Raw genomic sequence first — 19,104 nt, forward strand, 5'->3', positions numbered from 1 at the left:
ATCTCCAAGCACAGAGACTACACAAGATCCACGACAACCTCTTCCAGTTCTTGCTCATCCTCATGTTGACAAAACACTTGGGAAGTTAATTTCCCTGGATCACATTTCCTGTAGTCCTGGCACAGGACACCTCTGAAAAGAGCCTGGCTCCAGCTTCTCGACAGCCGAACTTCAGGCCTGTGTGCACACTCATTAGACTCCATGAGCTTCCTCTGTACAAACAGTACTAAACCCAGCTCTTACGTCCTTGCACAGGACAGATTCTCTCTGTCCTGCCATCATTTTCCTGCTTTCGTGCCAGCTGGCCACTGAACACCACAGAGCGGCTGGATCACAACCTACCCGTGGGGATGGACAGAGAATTGGAGGTCTAAAACTGAGAAAACTCATGGGAAGAGGGAAAGACACCTCCATAAGGGAAGCAAACACGATGCAGGCAAGCAAAGCAAACAAGGAATCCATTCTAGACTTGCCGTTGACAGCAGATGTTCAGCCATCTCCAGAAAAGCAGGACTCCACCACATGTAATGTTTGTAGCACAGGGTACAGCTGAACGCTTTTGGCAAGGCATGTGTCTGGATCCTGCTCCCTTTGGTGTCCCTACGCATCCCCAGGGCCTTTCCTGACAAACTGCTCTTCACAACCCATGCCAGGTTTTTGACACAGGGTTTAATACTCTCTCTCGCCAAGTCTCCTGTGTGCAGATGCCTGGAAATGCTGTATTGTTTCTGCCGAGCATCGCGACCTTTTGGAGATTGTGTCTCTCCCAGGTAGAAAAGAGCAGGTACAAGAGCACTGCCTGAGCATATCTAGATCTCTGCCCTGTCTCCCGCACCTGCAAGACCCACCAAAAGCTTTTCTCCATCCTGCCTGAATGTTTCATGACCCAACAGCACCCACCTTCACCTAACCTGGGCAACTCAGCACCAGCATCTGCCCTCCCACAGTTGCCTGGCAGCCGCCTCCATGGTCTCTCCAGCTGGGACAAGAAGGCAGGGAGACAAAGCTTAGATGCAGGAAAACTTTATTGTGCCCAGAGGGGCAGGAAAGCCTGTCACAGAACCAGTGGGCAAATCCCTGAGAGGCTAACAGCTACTTCTTGGAGGAAGCAAAGGCATTGTCTCCAGAGCACGGCATCAAGCGTGGCATCCAACCTTGCTGAAGCATTGCAGATGCCCAGCACATGGTCCATCAGCCCCTCAGGGCCTTTTGGCTGCAAATCATGCCCCAGCTGAGAAGAGAGAGGAAACAGGAGGAGAGAGCAGAGGGCAGGAGAGGGCAGGGATGAGCGGAGGGTGTGTGACATTGCCAGCTACAAAGGCCTTGGCTAAGGATGAGGATGCTCAGCACTCCTCAGTAGCCTCTGCAAGATATTGCAGCCCAGAATGGGTATGGTGGCATTGACCCGGCTCTACCAGGAGACACGGTTGTCCCAGAGCCTCTGGCTGTAGCGGGGCAGAGCCAAAGGGCTGCTGGCAGCAGGAGCGTAGGGTCTGCCAAAGGTGCAGAGGCCCCCCGAGGTCTGAGTGGCCCCGGCACCGTAGAGGCCTCCCAGCCCCAGGTTGCCCCCAAAGGCGGGTGCTCCGGAGGAGCCCACCACGGCTTGCTGGGGGAAGGAGCTGAGGATGGGGCCGGGGAAGGTGACGACCACAGGCGGTGGCTGGATGAAGGCTGAAGAGTCGGGACACTGGCGGGCGCACAGCTCATTGCAGCTCTCGGCGATGGGCTGGGGGATGGCCACGCTGGTTCTTGGTGGGCTCAGGTCGTAGGAAGACATCTTGGTGCGAGAAAGCTGAGCCTGCAATACCAAGGATGGGTGTCATGAGTGAGGGCTTGATTCCCCCTGCTTCAGAATTGCTGTTTTTTTAATCATGCTGCCCTGGATATACTTGCGACAGAGCCACTGCCTTGCCTGCACTGCCCAACGCTTGTCTTTGGCCCATCCATTCCCCATTTACGCCCTCTTCTTCACTCAGAGCCCACACAGTGCCTTCCGTAGAGCCTGTGCTGATGCTGGCTTTCTTGTCCTAGCCAAGCGGCTCCATCCTCCCTCCTCCCACCATCTTTTACAGCTGTCTGGCCACCCCATCCTGCTGCCCGGATGGCCACTGTGCTAGAGCTCTCCTGGCCAGGGAGGCCCTCGCCGGCCTCAGCCACAGGAGGCAGAGCCCCCCAGGTACCCACCTACCCTTTTCCTGAGCAGAGCAAGGCAGGAGCGGTGGATGCCAGCGCTCAGCCTGGGCAGGGCTTTTATGCCTGGCTGGCGAGGGTGGGGAGCAGCGGCCACTCTGGGGGCACGTGGTTCATGGCAGCCAATTCCCGGCCTCCTGCCTGCGTGGTGCGGGGCTGTTTTGCTGATGCCGGTTCCTCAGCAGCCCCAACCCGCTCTATCAGCCCCAGCAATTACCCCAATTGGTCGCTTGACAGCTGCCACCTCATGGCTCAAATTGTTCCCACTGGCTTTTCATTATCTCCATGTGTTAGAGGGCGCACAGTGTGACAAAGGCTGACTGCAAGAACCAAGCGTGCCATGGCTCTTCCCCCTTGGGCTTGGTCTTAGGATATCTACAGGCGTTCCTTGCAGAGCCACAGGGCAGATGAGGGCGTTGAGCAAGAATTTGCCTTGTCAAGGCATCCTGCATGCCAGTAACACTGTGATGTGCTCCTAGAGTCCACTATCAGCAGAAGCGTGAGGTTACTAAATGCCAAATGAAAGGCATTCATTTTGGGATCTGCCTGCTCAACACTGCGCATCACTGCCTGTCAAGACCAAGGGAGAGGGCTCCCATATGCCTGCAGGCACTGGCCTTTGACCTCTGGCAATCTGGGCCAGCAAGAGTCCCCATGCTTTTCTTTCCTCAGGTAAGTGATGTAAAGAGTGCAGATCCCCAATCGGGCCCACACATCACGGGATGTGGCCAGCCCCCATCCAGAACGGATAGGTCCTAGAGGGAGTTTGGGGAGCTTTGGAGGAACATTGTTTTGTGTTGGAGATGTTAACTGTCATGTAGCCCACAGAGCAGGATGAGGAGGGAAGTAAGCTTGGAAGTAGCATGTGCTGTCCTGGCAAGGGGATGATGATTCGGGGAGGGGCAGGAGCCAGGCAGCCCCGTCATCATGGGCAGGAAGGTAGTTCCACCTCTGCAGATTGGTCCACGTAGCACTGAGCTATGTCAAGGCCGGTATAAAAGCTGTGCCTCTGCCAGTCACTCACAACTACCACTCTGGTCGCCCTCTCCTCAGGGAACAGGGTAAGTCTTTGAACACTGGTCCTCCTGGCCCTGTGCACCAGCCCCAAGCTGGCAATTTTGGGAGTTACTTTTACAACCTGTAACTCTTGCAGAGCACCATCCCATCGCACACCACGATGTCTTCCTACGACCTGAGCCCACCAAGAACCAGCGTGGCCGTCCCCCAGCTCATCGCCGAGAGCTGCAACGAGCTGTGCGCCCGCCAGTGTCCCGACTCTTCAGCCTTCATCCAGCCACCGCCTGTGGTCGTCACCTTCCCCGGCCCCATCCTCAGCTCCTTCCCCCAGCAAGCCGTGGTGGGCTCCTCCGGAGCACCCGCCTTTGGGGGCAACCTGGGGCTGGGAGGCCTCTACGGTGCCGGGGCCACTCAGGCCTCGGGGGGCCTCTGCACCTTTGGCAGACCCTACGTTCCTGCCGCCTGCAGCCCTTTGGCTCTGCCCCACTATAGCTGGAGGCTGTGGGACACCCGTGGACCCTTCTAGAGCCAGCCCCAAAGACTTGAGAGTCCTTGGGACCCCTCACCCTTAGGCCTCCTCTCTTATTTCCCCTTCTTATCCTCTCTCCATGACACTTCTTCTTGCCCCCACTTATGCCCAAATGCACGTTTTCACTGGTGCCCCTGAAGGAGCTTCCTGGATTCTAAGGCAGCCACCACCTGGGAGAAGCCCATAAGGAAAATCTGCCTGCCTCTGTCTTATGTGTCATCTTCCAGTTCAATAAAACAAGCCTGCATCCAACGCATGTCTCTGCACCTTTCTGTCACTGCGCAGGCTTGTGCTGATCTGCTCCCTGCCAGCTAGACCTTGTCAGTCTCCCAGCCCTAGCAGCACAACCACTCTGAGCTGCCTCTGGGACACCCCACAGCCTGGGCAACTCTGGACACACATGGCCCCACAGGTGCGTTCCATGGGCCCAGGCTAAAGGCACTTGCTCCCCTGCCAGCGGGACATGCAGCCCTAGGGCATCTGCAGACCTCCAGCCTCCTTGCATTTGAGCATGGCTTCCCTAAACCATTGCCTTCCAGCTTCCTTTCTTCTTCTTTGCTTTTCCTTCTTCCTTATTCTCCCCCTTCCCTCTTCTGCTTCTGCTTCTCTTCTTTCTCTCCTTCCACTTTTCCTTCCTTCTCTTTCTCCCTTGTTAATCCCTGCAAAGAACTATACACTCATCGCCCCTTTGTTCCCTGTCGCACACACAAAATCACAGGAATCACTGCCTGATAACAATGGGAGCAGCCTTTTGCAGGGGCGGCATCTTGTCATGCTGTTCGCTCAAGCTGGGTCACTGGGACCCATGTTCCCAGCACCATGTCCAAGGGACATTAGCGCATCTCCAAGTGCAGAGGCTCCAGAATCTTCCAGGCCAACAGGTGTTGGTGCTCGCTCAACCTTACTCGGAAGAAAGGGGCTTGGGATGTTAAGAATGACCCTCCTCTGTTTCTCTGGATCCCATTCTCTTTAGGCCTGGCACTGACACCTCAGAAAAGAGCCTGGTTACATCTTCTTAAGACCTTCCCTTCGGACATGTGTGTACATTTATGGGACCCCCTGAGCATCCTCTGCACCAGGAGTAGTCCCAGCTCTCTGATCCCCTCACCACAAGACAGATTCTCCCTGTCCTGCCAGTTTAACTCCAGCTGGCCACTAAACACAAGAAGCAGCTCACTCACAACTTCCTGACTAGGACGAGGAGAGAACTGGAGGGATAAAAGTGAGAAAAACTTGCAGGATGAATGAAGTTGCTAAGCCACTGTCCATCGTATTTGAAAAATCATGGCAGTCAGGTGAAGTTCCAGAAGACTGGAAAAGGGGTTATATAACCCCCATTTTCAAGAATGGGAAAGATAGATGACCTGGGGAAATGCAGGCCATCCAGTGTCACCTCTGTGCCTGGCAAAATATTGGAGCAGATTCTGCTGGAAAGCATGCTAAGGCACATGAAAAACAACAAGGTGCTTGGTGACAGCCAGCATGGCTTCACTAAGGGGAAATCCTGCCTGACTAATTTGGTGGCCTTCTATGTTGGGGCTACAGAACTGATGGACAGGTTCAGAGCAGTTGATGTCATCTACCTGGACTTGTGCAAAGCGTTCAACACTGTCCCATAAGACATCGTTGTCTCTAAATTGGAGAGACATCAATTTGATAGATGGACCACTCTGCAGATAAAGAACTGGCTGGATGGCTGAACACAAAGAATTGTGGTCAATGGCTCAATGCCCAGTTAGAAAACAGTAACAAGCGGTGTCCCTCCGGGATCGGTGTTGGGACAGATCTTGTTCAACATCTTTGTTGGCCATATGGACAGTGGGATTGAGTGTGCCCTCAGCAAGTCTGCAGATGACACCAAGCTGTGTGGTTCGGTTGATATGCTGGAGGGAAGGGATACCATCCAGAGGGACCTTGACACACTTGTGAGATGGCCAATGCCAACCTCATGAAGTTCAACCAAGCCAAGTGCAAGGTCCTACACCTGGGTCGGGCAACCCCAAGAGCAGCTACAGGCTGGGCAGAGAAGAGATTCAGAACAACCCTGTGGAAAAGGACTTGGGGGTGCTGGTCGATGAGAAACATGAGCTGGTAGTGTGTGCTTGCAGATCAGAAAGCCAATCATATCCTGGGCTGCATCAAAAGGAGCGTGACCAGCAGGTCCAAGGAGATGATCCTGCCCCTCTGCTCTGCTCTCGTGAAACCTCACTTGGAGTACTGTGTACAGTTCTGGTGTCCTCAACATAAAAAGGACATGGAGCTGTTGGAGCAAGTCCAGAGGAGGGCCATGAGGATGATCAGGGGCTGGAGCACCTCCTGTATGAAGACAGGCTGAGGAAGTTGGGTCTGTTCAGCCTGGATAAGAGAAGGCTGCAAAGAGATCTCGTAGCAGCCTTCCAGTGTCTGAAGAGGGCCTATAAGAATGCTGAGGAGGGACTCTTCATTAGGGACTGTAGTGACAGGACAAGGAGTAACGGGTTCAAACTTAAACAGGGGAACTTTAGATTAGATATAAGGCAGGAGTTCTTTAGTGAGGGTGGTGAGGCACTAGAACGGCTTGCCCAAGGAAACTGGGAATGCTCCGTCCCTGGTGGTGTCCTAGGACAGATAGGACAAAGCCTTGGGCAGCCTGTTTTACTATGAGGTGTCCCTGCCCACGGCAGGTGGGTTGGAACTACATAATCTTGAGGTCCTTCCCAACCCTAACTATTCTATGATTCAATGAGAGAAAGACATCTCCATAAAGGGAAGCAAATGCCATGTAGGCAAGTAAAGAAAACCAAGGAACAGATTGTGGACGTGTCATGGGCAACCATTTTTGACCACCTCCAGGAAAGGAGGGATCCTTCACGTGTAACTGTTGCAGCACAGGATACAGTGGAATGTCCTTGGCCAGAGAATGTTTCTGGCTCCTGCTTGGGGTTACCCGGCACCCCCAGGGCCTTTCCTGACAAACTGCACTGCCACGTCCATGGCATGCGGGTTAATACTTGCTCTTGCCAGACTCCTCTGTGCAGATGCTTGGAGATGCTGTGGTGCTGGTGCAGAGCACTGGGGGCCTGTTGGAGCAGCTGCAGCCCTTGGGGAGAAGAGCTGGCACAGGAGCACCGCCAGAGCCTATTCTGACCTCTTCCCTTTCACTGGCTCCTTCAAGCCCCACAAAACACTTTTCTCCATCCTGCCTACATGCTCTGTGTCCCACCACCACCTACCTTAACCTAACCTGTGCCCTAAATCTCTACAACTGGGAGAAGAAAGGAGGGAAACAAAGCTTAGATGCAGGACAACTTTATTGTGCCCAGAGGGGCAGGAGAGACTGTCACAGAACCAGTGGGCAAATCCCAGAGAGACTGACTGCCACGTCTTGGGGGAAAAAAGCACTTTCTCAAAAGAATGACTTCTGGCTCTGCATGCCCCCTTGGTGTGGGTTTCCAGATTCCCAGGACTTGACCTGTCAGCCTCACAGGACCTTTCAGCTACAGGTCCTGCCCCGTGAGGCAGCTGAGATTAGAGGGGAGGGGAGGAGAGCAGAGGGCAGGAGAGGAGAGCAGAGATGAGCAGAATGTGTGTGGCACTACTGGCTATCAAGGCTTTGGATGGGGATGGGCATGCTCAGCACTCCTCAATGACTTGTGCCAGCCACCTCACTCCTGCAGAGGTGTTGGTGGGCATGGCCTGGCTCTAGCAGGAGCCACAGGTGTCCCACAGCCTCTGGCTGTAGCGGGGCAGAGCCAAAGGGCTGGAGGCGGCAGGAACGTAGGGTCTGCCAAAGGTGCAGAGGCCCCCCGAGGCCTGAGTGGCCCCGGCACCGTAGAGGCCTCCCAGCCCCAGGTTGCCCCCAAAGGCGGGTGCTCCGGAGGAGCCTACCACGGCTTGCTGGGGGAAGGAGCTGAGGATGGGGCCGGGGAAGGTGACGACCACAGGCGGTGGCTGGATGAAGGCTGAAGAGTCGGGACACTGGCGGGCGCACAGCTCGTTGCAGCTCTCAGCGATGGGCTCGGGACGGCCACGCTGGTTCTTGGTGGGCTCAGGTCATAGGAAGACATCTTGGTGTGCGATGGGATGGTGCTCTGCAAGAAGTCACAGTTTGCAAGAGAGCAGCAAAGTGTAACTCCCATGATGGACAGCCTGTCTTGTGCACAGGGCCAGGAGGATGAGTACTCAGATACTTACCCTGTTCCCTGAGGAGAGGGCAACCAGAGTGATGGTTGGGAGAGACAGGCAGAGGCACATCTTTTATACCAGCCTTGACATGGCTCAGCAGTGCCTGGGCCAATCTGCAGAGGTGTAACCACCTTCCTGCTGCTGATGACAGGGCTGTCTGTCTCCTACCCCTCCCTGAGCTAGCATCCCCTCACCGGAGCAGAACATTTCACTTACAGGCTTCCTTCCCTTCCGCTTCATGGGCCTTTGGAAATGTAATTCTTGCCCAGCAGCAACAGCACTGTGTGCCTTGTGGCTCTGCAAAGAATGCCTGAGGACACCTCGAAACCAAGCCCATGGCGAAGAGCTATGGCATGCCTGGCACTTGCAGTCAGCCTTTGTCAGACTGTGTGCCCTCTTACACATGGAGATAATGAAAAGCCAGTGGGGACAATTTGAGCCATGAGGTGGCAGCTGTCAAGCGACCAATTGGGGTAATTGCTGGGGCTGATAGAGCGGGTTGGGGCTGCTGAGGAACCGGCATCAGCAAAACAGCCCCGCACCACGCAGGCAGGAGGCCGGGAATTGGCCACCATGAACCACGTGCCCCCAGCGTGGCCGCTGCTCCCCACCCTCGCCAGCCAGGCATAAAAGCCCTGCCCAGGCTGAGCGCTGGCATCCACCGCTCCTGCCTTGCTCTGCTCAGGAAAAGGGTAGGTGGGTGCCTGAGGGGCTCTGCCTCCTGTGGCCGAGGCCGGCGAGGGCCTCCCTGGCCAGGAGAGCTCTGGCAGCATCGTCTGTGCTGGCAGCATGCTGGGATGGCCAGAGTGCCCTGAGCCAAGGCGGGAAAAGGGAGAAAGGAGCTGTGTGGCCAGGACACACAGGGCCAGGCCCTGCACAGGCTCTGGGAAGGGATTGTGTGACATCAGTGTTTGGACAGTAGGGTGCTGAAGGGGGCTGGATGGGCCAATCACAAGTGTTGGACAGTGCGGGCAAGCCAGTGGCTTTGGCCCCTGCAGCCCCAGAAAAGTAGTATGAACAGGTCATAGCTCCACCAGGGTGATTTGGTCCTTGCTCATGACACCCATGCTTGATGCCCTGTGTTGCAGGCTCACTTGCCTTCTCACACCAAGATGTCTTCCTCTGACCTGTGTCCACCAAGAACCAGCGTGGCCGTCCCCCAGCCCAACGCTGACAGCTGCAACGAGCTGTGCGCCCGCCAGTGTCCCGACTCTTCAGCCTTCATCCAGCCACCGCCTGTGGTCGTCACCTTCCCCGGCCCCATCCTCAGCTCCTTCCCCCAGCAAGCCGTGGTGGGCTCCTCCGGAGCACCCGCCTTTGGGGGCAACCTGGGGCTGGGAGGCCTCTACGGTGCCGGGGCCACTCAGGCCTCGGGGGGCCTCTGCACCTTTGGCAGACCCTACGTTCCTGCTGCCTCCAGCCCTTTGGCTCTGCCCCGCTACAGCCAGAGGCTCTGGGACACCCGTTGGTCCTGCTAGAGCAACTGCTATAGCCTTCATACCTGTCAGTAATGGAAGTTCTTTGTAGAAGCTACTCATGCCCAGTGCTGCAACTATTAATCTTTTCTGTGAACACTTATTTTTCTTGGTTTAATTTTTTGTTTCACTCAAGTTTCACACATCTTTTCCCTTATATGCTCTTTTGTGTATTTTCAGTGTGTTATATTTTCACATTTCTTTTGCTTTGTCATTATCTTAAATTTTGTGGCCTGAACCTGTGTAAAATATTGTATTTTGTTAGCTGTGTTTAACTTGAGAACTGTAAGAATAGAAAAATTCATCTGCACTTTTTAATTTCTTTTTATTCTTCTTGTCCTCCTATTTTTTGTTTTGTATCATCAGTCTATTTTTCCAGCTTTTTTTTTCAATAAATCCTTTATGCATCACATTTTCAGTGTAGTTTTTTAATCTTTTTTTATTCTAAATATTTTTTGAAGATTCAGCTAATTTTATACCTGGTTATTGCACAGAAGATATTCTGCTTCTCTGTTTTAGTCCATATTGTCAGTTTCCTTCCAACTGTATTTTACATTCCCATTTTTTACAGATTTTCTATGATTTATATTTTTGAACAGTACTAGTCATTCATGGCCATGTTAGTACACATTTAGTGGAGAGCAGCAGAGTTAAGGACTGAGAATAGCTGTTTCCATCTGTACATACTGTACATCTGTACATACATACTGTATGTATTTTCTTTCTCTCAATATTTGCCTTTATCTTCTAACATCATATCCTGCACCTTACCTGCATGATTTTTTGGTTGTTGTCTATTCTGTGTATTTGACCTTCATTATCATATGATTATCAGTATAATTTAAAATAAATGATGAATTTTCTCTGGTTGATTATGTTATCATTACACATAAACCTTCACTTTCTTTTTCTTCCATGAAAACACATTCCACCTTCTCTCCTATGATGAAATTTGTCACACTTGCTTAGTTTTAAGAGTACGTTAGAACAGTAACTGATCTCCAGACCAATGAAATACTACTGTCTCTTATTTAATATGCAGAAATTATCATTTATTTTGAAAATATGAGCTTTAAACTCTCCTCATCTCTTGTCTTTAACATCCAATCTCACCCTTTCTGATTGCTTAAAGGTCTAGAGAGATACTGGAAAGAACAGGAGGTTTGTATCACAGTCTATGAAGCTCTTGCCTGAGACAGCTGTAGACACTGTGAAAGGAGCACACTGCCATGGGTGACACAAAAGGGAAAGCAGGGCAGGGACAGAGCTGTCCAGCCCCAGCAACGAGGAACCACAATCTGATTAGTGAAGTGATATGATTAAGAGCATCTCCCTGGTTAGATGGATGATAATAATCATCATTGGGACATACAGGTCTCATTATAACAACAAACCAGCATGCATAAATCATTAGTCAGTGCTTCTAAAGTGCTTTCTTATACTTTGCTCTGGAGAGGCTAGAGAAAATCTGCAATAAGCACTTTTTTCCCACGGGAACCCCCAGAGACATTTTGTAATTGACAGAGCATTTAAATCACAATGTTATTGTATACAGAATAATGCTACCAAGCGGCAAGAGAAACTAGAGAACTTTGATGTGGAGCGAGTTTGCTGCCCTGAGAGAGTAGTGAGACACAACTTGCTCTGACTTGCTGACTTTGTGGTAAAATGTGAATCAAGGCAAGGAATTCACCCCTAGGCTGGGAGATGTGGACTGCAGTAATTCATTTTCTATGCCTGGAAAGTGCTTTTTTGTCTTCCCCTGCAGTAAGTGCTGGATAATTTTTTGTTGGGGAAACAGTCACTTTAGCCAGCTATTGTTTCCACCTACCTTCCCAGCCACAACTCCTCCCAAAGTGCAACAATACATGTCAGAACAAAACCCACAACCTAAACACAATTCCTTTATCACTTGAAGAAAAAATGAAAATATCAGGATGAAGCTGTATCACAGCAAGAAGTATTCACCTTAATCATTGCAGGTATTCAGATATTTCAGCTCTGGGGAATTTCACTGGTATGACAATGAGAAGGGTCTGTAAAATGCCTTGGACATGCACAAGACATTAAAAGTTGGATAAAAGATACTGACTGTCCTCTGAAAAAACACAGAAAAAGTGTAAATAATCACAATGTATGTAGATTTATTTTTTTTTCTGGAAAGTGTACTTCAGAATAATGACATAATACAGCAAATGTGGTAACTTATACTAACAGAGGATTTGATTCAGAAAGTTGAAAGGTCATTTTTTAATGAAAGAGCTATGTTAATGTTGACCCATGACTTCCAATGGCACAATTCTAATGATCTCATAAAAGTAATGGCGTGCTCCATCTTGTTTCCTGTACCTTAGAGTAAACGTGATTGTGTAACACTGAAGCATCTAAATCACTCACACATTTTCATACATTAACCCAACACAAAACATTCACAAGGTTTGACACCAACTCAAGAATGTTTGTGAAATCATTCCAAATAACTTTTTCCCAAGAAGCTCCAGAACATACTTGATAGGAGTTGACACCCGCAACATCTAACAAGAACTCTTTATCTGCTTCTTCTATTCGTCCTCAAAATTCTACTTGTTTTGGTGCATCATGGGCCTCATACATATCTAGATGGTGATTTTTTTGACTTCTTGGCTCAAACCACAGTCAGCAGAACCATGAACTCTTTTAAAGCTGAATTTCAATTCCCACTTAACCTCTTTTAGTGAAACAAAAATACTTTCAGATAGGATTAAGTTGCCACTAAAATACTGTTTCTCTCTATGGAAAGCTTTTGGGGAATTGTCATAGGTACTGTATGATCTCTGCTGATATTTGTGACCACTTTAAAAACAGCTTAGATCAATGAAGTCTATTCAAGTTAGGGATAGAAAAGACAAAATCCTGGGTAGTCCTAGGAGAAGATGCACTCTGTCTCCAATTAATTTACGAGACAGATTAAAGGACTGTTAAGGAAAAATGTACATGTCAGCCAAAGATGAGTCTTACAAAATCTCTGAGCAGACAAGCTTATGACAACTTTGTAAAGGAAGAAGTAACATGTGGAGTCAGCTTAATGCACGTGGCAATTCCAGTGAAGTCATCATAATGATACAAGGAATTATAACTCTAACCAATTAAGACCCAAGATTAAAGAAATCATGATGGTGTAACACGGACATCACACGATGTGAGAATTTGAATAAAATCATAACCATGACAAACACAAAACTTTCATCACTCAAAGATCCTAAACAATTCCTGTTAGGCAGCCAAATGCAAACCCCAGCACCAAGGGAGAGTCAAACCCCATTGGAATGCTGAGAAACTCTATATAAGCTATAGTCCAAGAGTTCATCCATACACATCTTTGGGCTTGTTCTGCCTCCTGAGATTCGTAAGTGTGATTTTTCAGTCTATTTCTATTTATTTAATCAGAATGTGTATCAGAGTAGTAGAAGAAGATTCTTATGAACATTACGAAGTTTTTGTCCATACTTTTGGTGGGAAGAGTGATAAATGCAGGACTTGGGAAACAGGGTGTGAGTGCAGAAACTCTGAGAAATATATTTGCATGTTCTAAGTAACTAGAAGGCTAAAAATCGCAGCTGAAAATATTATTTCAGATTATTATTTTAGTACTTCATAAAATTTAAGGTAAATGTATAAGATAGCCATCTTTTTGTCTGTGTTCAGCATCTTTCTGGGAGATATAGATAAACCCTCTTATTTCAAGAAAAGCCACGTTTAACTTGACTCTGTTTCCCCACTTTGGGAACTCTGTGGTAGATGTGACTGAAGTTCTTATATTGTTCTTCAGTGTGCATGTTTGCGGGAAGTGTAATACACATCCACGTAACCCCAGAAAAAAGATCCTTCAGTGGTGTATGGTCATTCCTGGGGAGGTCTTTATACAGCCAGAAAATTTGGATCCAGGTACTCATCTAGTGTTAAGAAAGTTGATCAAGGCTGAATATAAAATGAATGCTATAGCAAACAAAAGCACATCATAGTAATTTCACATGTCAGCATTTTGAAATTTATCTCATCAATGTTCTGCCTTTTCTAGTCTTTTCCATTTCCAATTTCCACCTCACACCAAGATGTCTTCCTATGACCTGTGCCCACCAAGAACCAGTGTGGCCGTCCCCCAGCCTATCGCCGAGAGCTGCAACGAGCTGTGCGCCCGCCAGTGTCCCGACTCTTCAGCCTTCATCCAGCCACCGCCTGTGGTTGTCACCTTCCCCGGCCCCATCCTCAGCTCCTTCCCCCAGCAAGCCGTGGTGGGCTCCTCCGGAGCACCCGCCTTTGGGGGCAACCTGGGGCTGGGAGGCCTCTACGGTGCCGGGGCCACTCAGGCCTCGGGGGGCCTCTGCACCTTTGGCAGACCCTACGCTCCTGCCGCCTGCAGCCCTTTGACTCTGCCCCACTATAGCTGGAGGCTGTGGGACACCCGTGGGCCCTGCTAGAGCCAGCTGCAAAGGTTCTGCAGCCCATACTCCTCACCTCAATGCACCCAGTTCCTCCACAACACTGGTGGGCCCTGCTAAAAGTAGCAGGAGCATCTGTGGTTAATCTCCCGAAAGTGTTAATGTCCTTTTCCTTTGGATTAATGATCTACATTATTTCTATCTTGGTTCTCATTTTATGCTGGTTGAGGATATTTGTTTGTCAATGAAGGAGAGGTTTGTGTTGTTTTCCTGTAACTTTCATTCTGATTAAATTTCTGCTGCATAATACCGTCATCTTTCCGCTTAAACCATCTTTTAAGTGTGGCTTTGTCAACAGTCTTACAGTTTGTGAAGTTTAGCTTTTAGTATCAGGTTAACACCCTCATCACTGGCAGACAAATGCAGAAATCCCAGTCCTACCTTCCATGGGGCGCTCCCGTTGTTGCCTTGGCTACTGCTGTTTTATGGGAACAAGAACATTTAGATCTAAGAAACCCCCCTCTATTTGATTCATCATTTATTTGAGCTCTCCTTCCAAGGATAGGGGAGTCTGTGAACTCATCTGTGCTCAGTGCTCAATCCCACTATACAGCCTATCACACCATCTACAGACAATGGCTCAGGAAACCGTCCCCTCAAAGAAAACAGCACAAAACCTGTGTGAAGCTCTTATGAGGACTAGGAATGAATTTCAAATAACAAAGCATCTACTGCTGAGGAAAGAAACTCTTCCTTATCACGGGAAAATTGTCACTTCTGTGGCATTCCAAGTAGAAGGGTGAATATTGCTCCTGAAACAGGCTGAGGATCAAATGAAAACTGGAGAAGTTCATATGCAACACCACGGAGATTTAATGCTAAAGAGAAATAAGCCATTCACAGAGAATCAAGGCAGTACAAGGGGAATACAAGTGTGATGAAGGTATCATGCTCTGGTACCAGTGCTCTGTGCAGGACACATGGGACAGCCAAAGTGATAGAATGATGCAGGAGATACCGGGGCTCAGTCATGCAGCCAGGGCACACTGTGGCACAGGGCAGTGGGCTGCTGGGCACACACAGCCCCCTCAAGCCCCATGCCAGGGCAGCTGATGCATGCTGCTGGTCCCCATGGCTCTTGCTTCACATCCTGGTGCCGTGATCCTTGCTTCAGGGTTATTGCTGGTTCTGGGCTCCATCCTGTGGGCTTTAGAAAGCCCCGCAGCTCCCACGGCGGGACCTGCCCCACCTCTGGGAGGTAATGCCAGTGCCACACGAGGAGAAGCCAGAGCTGTAGGACCTCCCACAGCTGCCAAAGCCACTGGACCCGTATTGACCCCCATAGCCCAGGGAGCCCCCATAGCCCAAGTCAGCTCCATAACCTAGGGAATGGCCATACCCAAGTGAGCCTCCATAGCCTCCCAAGCCAAAGGAGCCCCCATAGCCCCCTGTACCAGAGGAGCCTCCACAGCCCCGGAAGCCCCCATAGCCCAGGGAGCTACCATAGCCCCCCAGACCAAAGGAGCTCCCATAGCCCCGGGAACCTCCATAACCCCTCAAGCCCAAGGAGCCTCCATAGCCCCCAAAACCAAAGGAGCTCCCATAGCCCCCCGAGCCCAGGGAGCTCCCATAGCCTCGGGAACCCCCATAGCCCACGGAGCCTCCATAGTTCCCCAAACCCAGAGAGCCCCCGTAGCCTCCAGAGCTTTGGGAACTAAAGGACCTTCCCAACAAGGCTGGACCTGACGATCCCACAACGCTCTCCTGAGGAAAAGAGCTGAGTATGGGGCCCGGCAGTGTCACCACAGCTGGTGGGGGGAAGATCACTGCTCTGGAGTCAGGACATTGCTGCACACAGGGCTCATTGTAGCTCTCGGCAATGGGCTGAGGGCAGGTCACCTCGCAGGGTCGGCAGGACTCACTGTAGTAGGACATCCTTCTGGTGTTGGCTCTGAGTCTGCAATGCACAGTAGTAAGCAGGTTTCAAATGCAGAAATGTTCACCTGACACTAGATGCAGACATCTAGTGTCATGTAGAGTGTATGCCACTTGATATCAACTGCTCTTGCTTGTAGCATGATGAATCTAATATATTAACAAGAGCTGAAACACACTAAAGTTTGGTAATATGTTTACAGCATGTTAATAAAAGAAGTGTCAGATATAGGCAGCTATTTCTGTAGTTTCGTATTGATTCCCCAGTAGTACCCAAGTTCCAAATAGGAATATTTACCCTTCTGGTGCAAATACTACTACAAGGTGGTAGATACTGTGATCACTTTGATATTTTTTAAATTTATAAAGCTTCCTTCTGGTGTTGGGTCTGAGTCTGCACTAAGGAGTTTTAAAGTAAATGAACAAATACTAGAAGTGTGTGGGAGGAGATTAACCAACATTATTAAGCAATGATTTTGTGTTTGAAATATCAGAAGTTAACAGGGAAGTGGATGCATTTCTACATTCCAAAAAAATTTAACTCATTCTTGTACCAACTCCACCTCTATCCTTTTTTTCATCTCATCATGATCACCTTTGGAAACAATACAATATAGAAGAGAAATTCAGTACTGGATAAATTGAATGGAGATCTTTCTGTGGAAACTTGTACAGGCAATGGTGTGCCTACAAAGTGAACAGTGAAAAGAAGCCAACAGGAATAGGAGAAAAGGCTCATTGACTATGTGGATTAATTCAGACTTCATGATGTGCAAGTCACCCTAAGTATTTCTATAGCTTGAGAACTATTTCTTATCCTAATGCTGTGACTCCTGATGCTGTATCTGGACAAGGACACATTTTCAGAAGGAAACAAAGAACAAGGGATCTAAGACTGAAAAAACACATGCAGGAATCATCTCTGTGACAAAAACGTTGTTAAAGTAAATGCTAATAGTAGTAGAAAGAATTAGTGAAGTCACACTTACCTCGTTCACTGCTGAGACTGAGACAAGAGAACTGGATAGAAGGCCAGGAGTGATACAAGATTTTATACCCTTCTTTAAGCCAGCCTTTGTGCCTCTCATCCGAATCTGTTACAAAACATGATAGTGGGAGCTCTAATTTTGTCATCTCAGCACTGTCCCTCCCAAATATTAGTGTGGGTGTGATACAACTGCTGATACTATCACTTACCTGTGATTGTCATATTAGGGGATTTTGGGGACTTGAAGCTGAAGGGTTGCCATACAATCATTAACTGGAAGCTGGAACAAGAGTCATGCGTCACATTAGTCCAATTTTTATGTTCCAGGTAGTGCTTACATGGTGTGGAGCCCTTTATGTTGCCACGTGCACAAACCAGGTGAAGGTCACGATACGAGCTACATGTGTGGCCCTGAGAGGACACAACTTCTTGCAGCAGACTTGCAGAGGACACAACTTGATCTCCTTGCAGGGATCCATAAATGCTGTTATGCAGCAGAGCAAAGAGTTGACATGATACAGGATCACTCCTGATGGGATATCACTATTGCTAGTAACAGCATGAAAGCAGAAGACCTGATAAAGTTTTTAGCTGGTGGTCTAAGCTTTTCATTTTCCCTGTAATTAACCCAAGCAGTGAGATCTGTGTCTGATTTACTGCACCTACCAAATGGTATAGGGGAATGATGGCCCTCAGTGACATGGTTTATTGGTGCTCTTGGCACTCCTGGGGTAATGGTTGGACTTGATGATCTTAAAGGTCTTTTCCAGCCTAGTTAATTCTATGATTCTATGCAGTTCCATCATCACTAGAGGTGTTACCTATAACCCATCAGTCCATGAAACCCTTTCTAACATCCTTCTCTCAAGTTTTGAGACAATTCAGATGAGACTAAGTCAACAGAGGAATGGCTGGCCTAAGTGACATCTCCAAAGAAGCAGAAAAGACCTTACTGAAATAGTCAGACTGCTGACCTTGTCTCTGTTTAAAGTTACAACCAAACATGTCAAATTTTCATTTGAAATCTTGACTTCTAGAAGTTCTGTTAGAAATACATTTCAAAACAATCCTAATTTTCTCCTCATTCCCTAAAGTCCTGACCACTTAAGAAGTGGGAAATGAATTAAATAGTAGAAAAAAGGGATATATTTTAATAAGTCTGTGGCATCATACAGTTATTTGCAAATCTGTTGTTTTCTAATTTTACAATATTGCAAAAGATAGGCTATAAATCACCTCTAAATTGTAAGATACTTATGCCTTTGAAGTGTCATCAGGATTTGCTGACTATAATGAGGCACCTGGAAGATAATGACTTTAAACTGCTTCACAAATACTTGTTAGTAGTTAGTGCTTGCAATTTCTGTTATTATCATATTAAATGAAGAAAGGTAAGATTTAGAAGTGCCCTCATTATGAAATAGCATCATTTAAAAATATGCCAGTCAATGGTTTTGATTCCCTAATCAGACCATGATTTATAACTTCACTACTAGCAATGATGTGATTTTCATTCATAACATTAGTGTTAGTACCAACAGTGCTAGTAGATTCACCTCCCAAGCCAGTATTCTGTTACTATGCCTGAAATGTCTATTGCCTTAAATTCTATCGAGGAAAAAATAACAATAATCTGAATTTTCAGGGTTAACTGGCTGTTATTCCATGTTCTGAAAGACAACGGGTCAGATAGATCGATGTTCTAAAATCTCTACTCTTAGACTCTCCAGATCACTTGCTCTCACCTCTAAATTACTCTCTTATACATGAAGCTGTACCTAACGAGACATCACTTCATTCACACATCCCCAGATTGATGCTCTTGCACAAGATTTGAATGCTGATCATTGCATGTTGTGTATAATCATGGTACAACACATCAAATGTGAATTTTTAGTAGGTGTTTGTAAAGCTTCTTATCATTCCTAGGAGGATTGGGAATATCATTGAAGTGTCACTGTCTCAATGATATTCCAAAGACAGCAGTAAAAGTAACAATGGAATCCACCTTATAATTCACAAGCAATTATTGGTATTTGATCTGCAAATGCAGATGTTTAAAACCCCATGTTTCTAAACTGGATGTAGATACCTGGAATCCTCCCTCTTTCTATTACTCCTTCTCTCTTTTTATCCAGCTTTTCAATGAATTCACTTAAATGGCACTATTACTAAAAGACAGATGACTTTAACTGCTCCTTACTCATCGACCCTAAAAACAGCAGAGGCCCAGTGCTGGTGTTGGGTATTAGACGTCTGAAAGATGTCATCATTCACCAGACCAGTGCCCAGAACTTAGTACTGAAATTGTATCACACTTGTTTTGGAAGGTGGGGAGTGGCAATGCAAAGCCAGCAAAATTAAATCCCTCAATGGGAAGGTTGTTTT

The 19,104-nt window shown here is 48.2% G+C and overlaps 5 protein-coding genes across 5 annotated transcripts; 3 read left to right on the forward strand and 2 right to left on the reverse strand.

The window, feature by feature from the left end:
• Positions 1 to 1,411: 1,411 nt before the first annotated feature.
• On the reverse strand, positions 1,412 to 2,248 carry LOC136003864 (scale keratin-like). The gene is made up of 2 exons (XM_065659843.1): positions 2,189 to 2,248; positions 1,412 to 1,798 (listed from the first exon to the last, which is right to left on the reverse strand). Exon 2 carries the CDS (start codon positions 1,775 to 1,777, stop codon positions 1,412 to 1,414), a length of 366 nt encoding a protein of 121 aa, XP_065515915.1. The 5' UTR covers positions 1,778 to 1,798; positions 2,189 to 2,248.
• A 1,119-nt stretch (positions 2,249 to 3,367) lies between these two features.
• Positions 3,368 to 3,733, forward strand: LOC136003865 (scale keratin-like). Its single transcript, XM_065659844.1, has one exon. The coding sequence runs from the start codon at positions 3,368 to 3,370 to the stop codon at positions 3,731 to 3,733; it is 366 nt and encodes a 121-aa protein (XP_065515916.1).
• Positions 3,734 to 9,012: 5,279 nt separating this feature from the next.
• LOC136004066 (scale keratin-like) lies at positions 9,013 to 9,378 on the forward strand. The gene has a single exon (XM_065660187.1). It carries the CDS (start codon positions 9,013 to 9,015, stop codon positions 9,376 to 9,378), a length of 366 nt encoding a protein of 121 aa, XP_065516259.1.
• A 4,088-nt stretch (positions 9,379 to 13,466) lies between these two features.
• Positions 13,467 to 13,832, forward strand: LOC136004002 (scale keratin-like). Its single transcript, XM_065660086.1, has one exon. It carries the CDS (start codon positions 13,467 to 13,469, stop codon positions 13,830 to 13,832), a length of 366 nt encoding a protein of 121 aa, XP_065516158.1.
• Positions 13,833 to 15,002: 1,170 nt separating this feature from the next.
• Positions 15,003 to 16,759, reverse strand: LOC136004060 (claw keratin-like). Its single transcript, XM_065660175.1, has 2 exons — positions 16,718 to 16,759; positions 15,003 to 15,750 (listed from the first exon to the last, which is right to left on the reverse strand). The coding sequence occupies exon 2, from the start codon at positions 15,726 to 15,728 to the stop codon at positions 15,003 to 15,005; it is 726 nt and encodes a 241-aa protein (XP_065516247.1). The 5' UTR covers positions 15,729 to 15,750; positions 16,718 to 16,759.
• Between the last annotated feature and the right edge of the window lie 2,345 nt (positions 16,760 to 19,104).

This window comes from Lathamus discolor, chromosome 24, assembly GCF_037157495.1.
Source record: "Lathamus discolor isolate bLatDis1 chromosome 24, bLatDis1.hap1, whole genome shotgun sequence".
NCBI classification, from domain to species: Eukaryota; Metazoa; Chordata; class Aves; order Psittaciformes; family Psittacidae; genus Lathamus; species Lathamus discolor.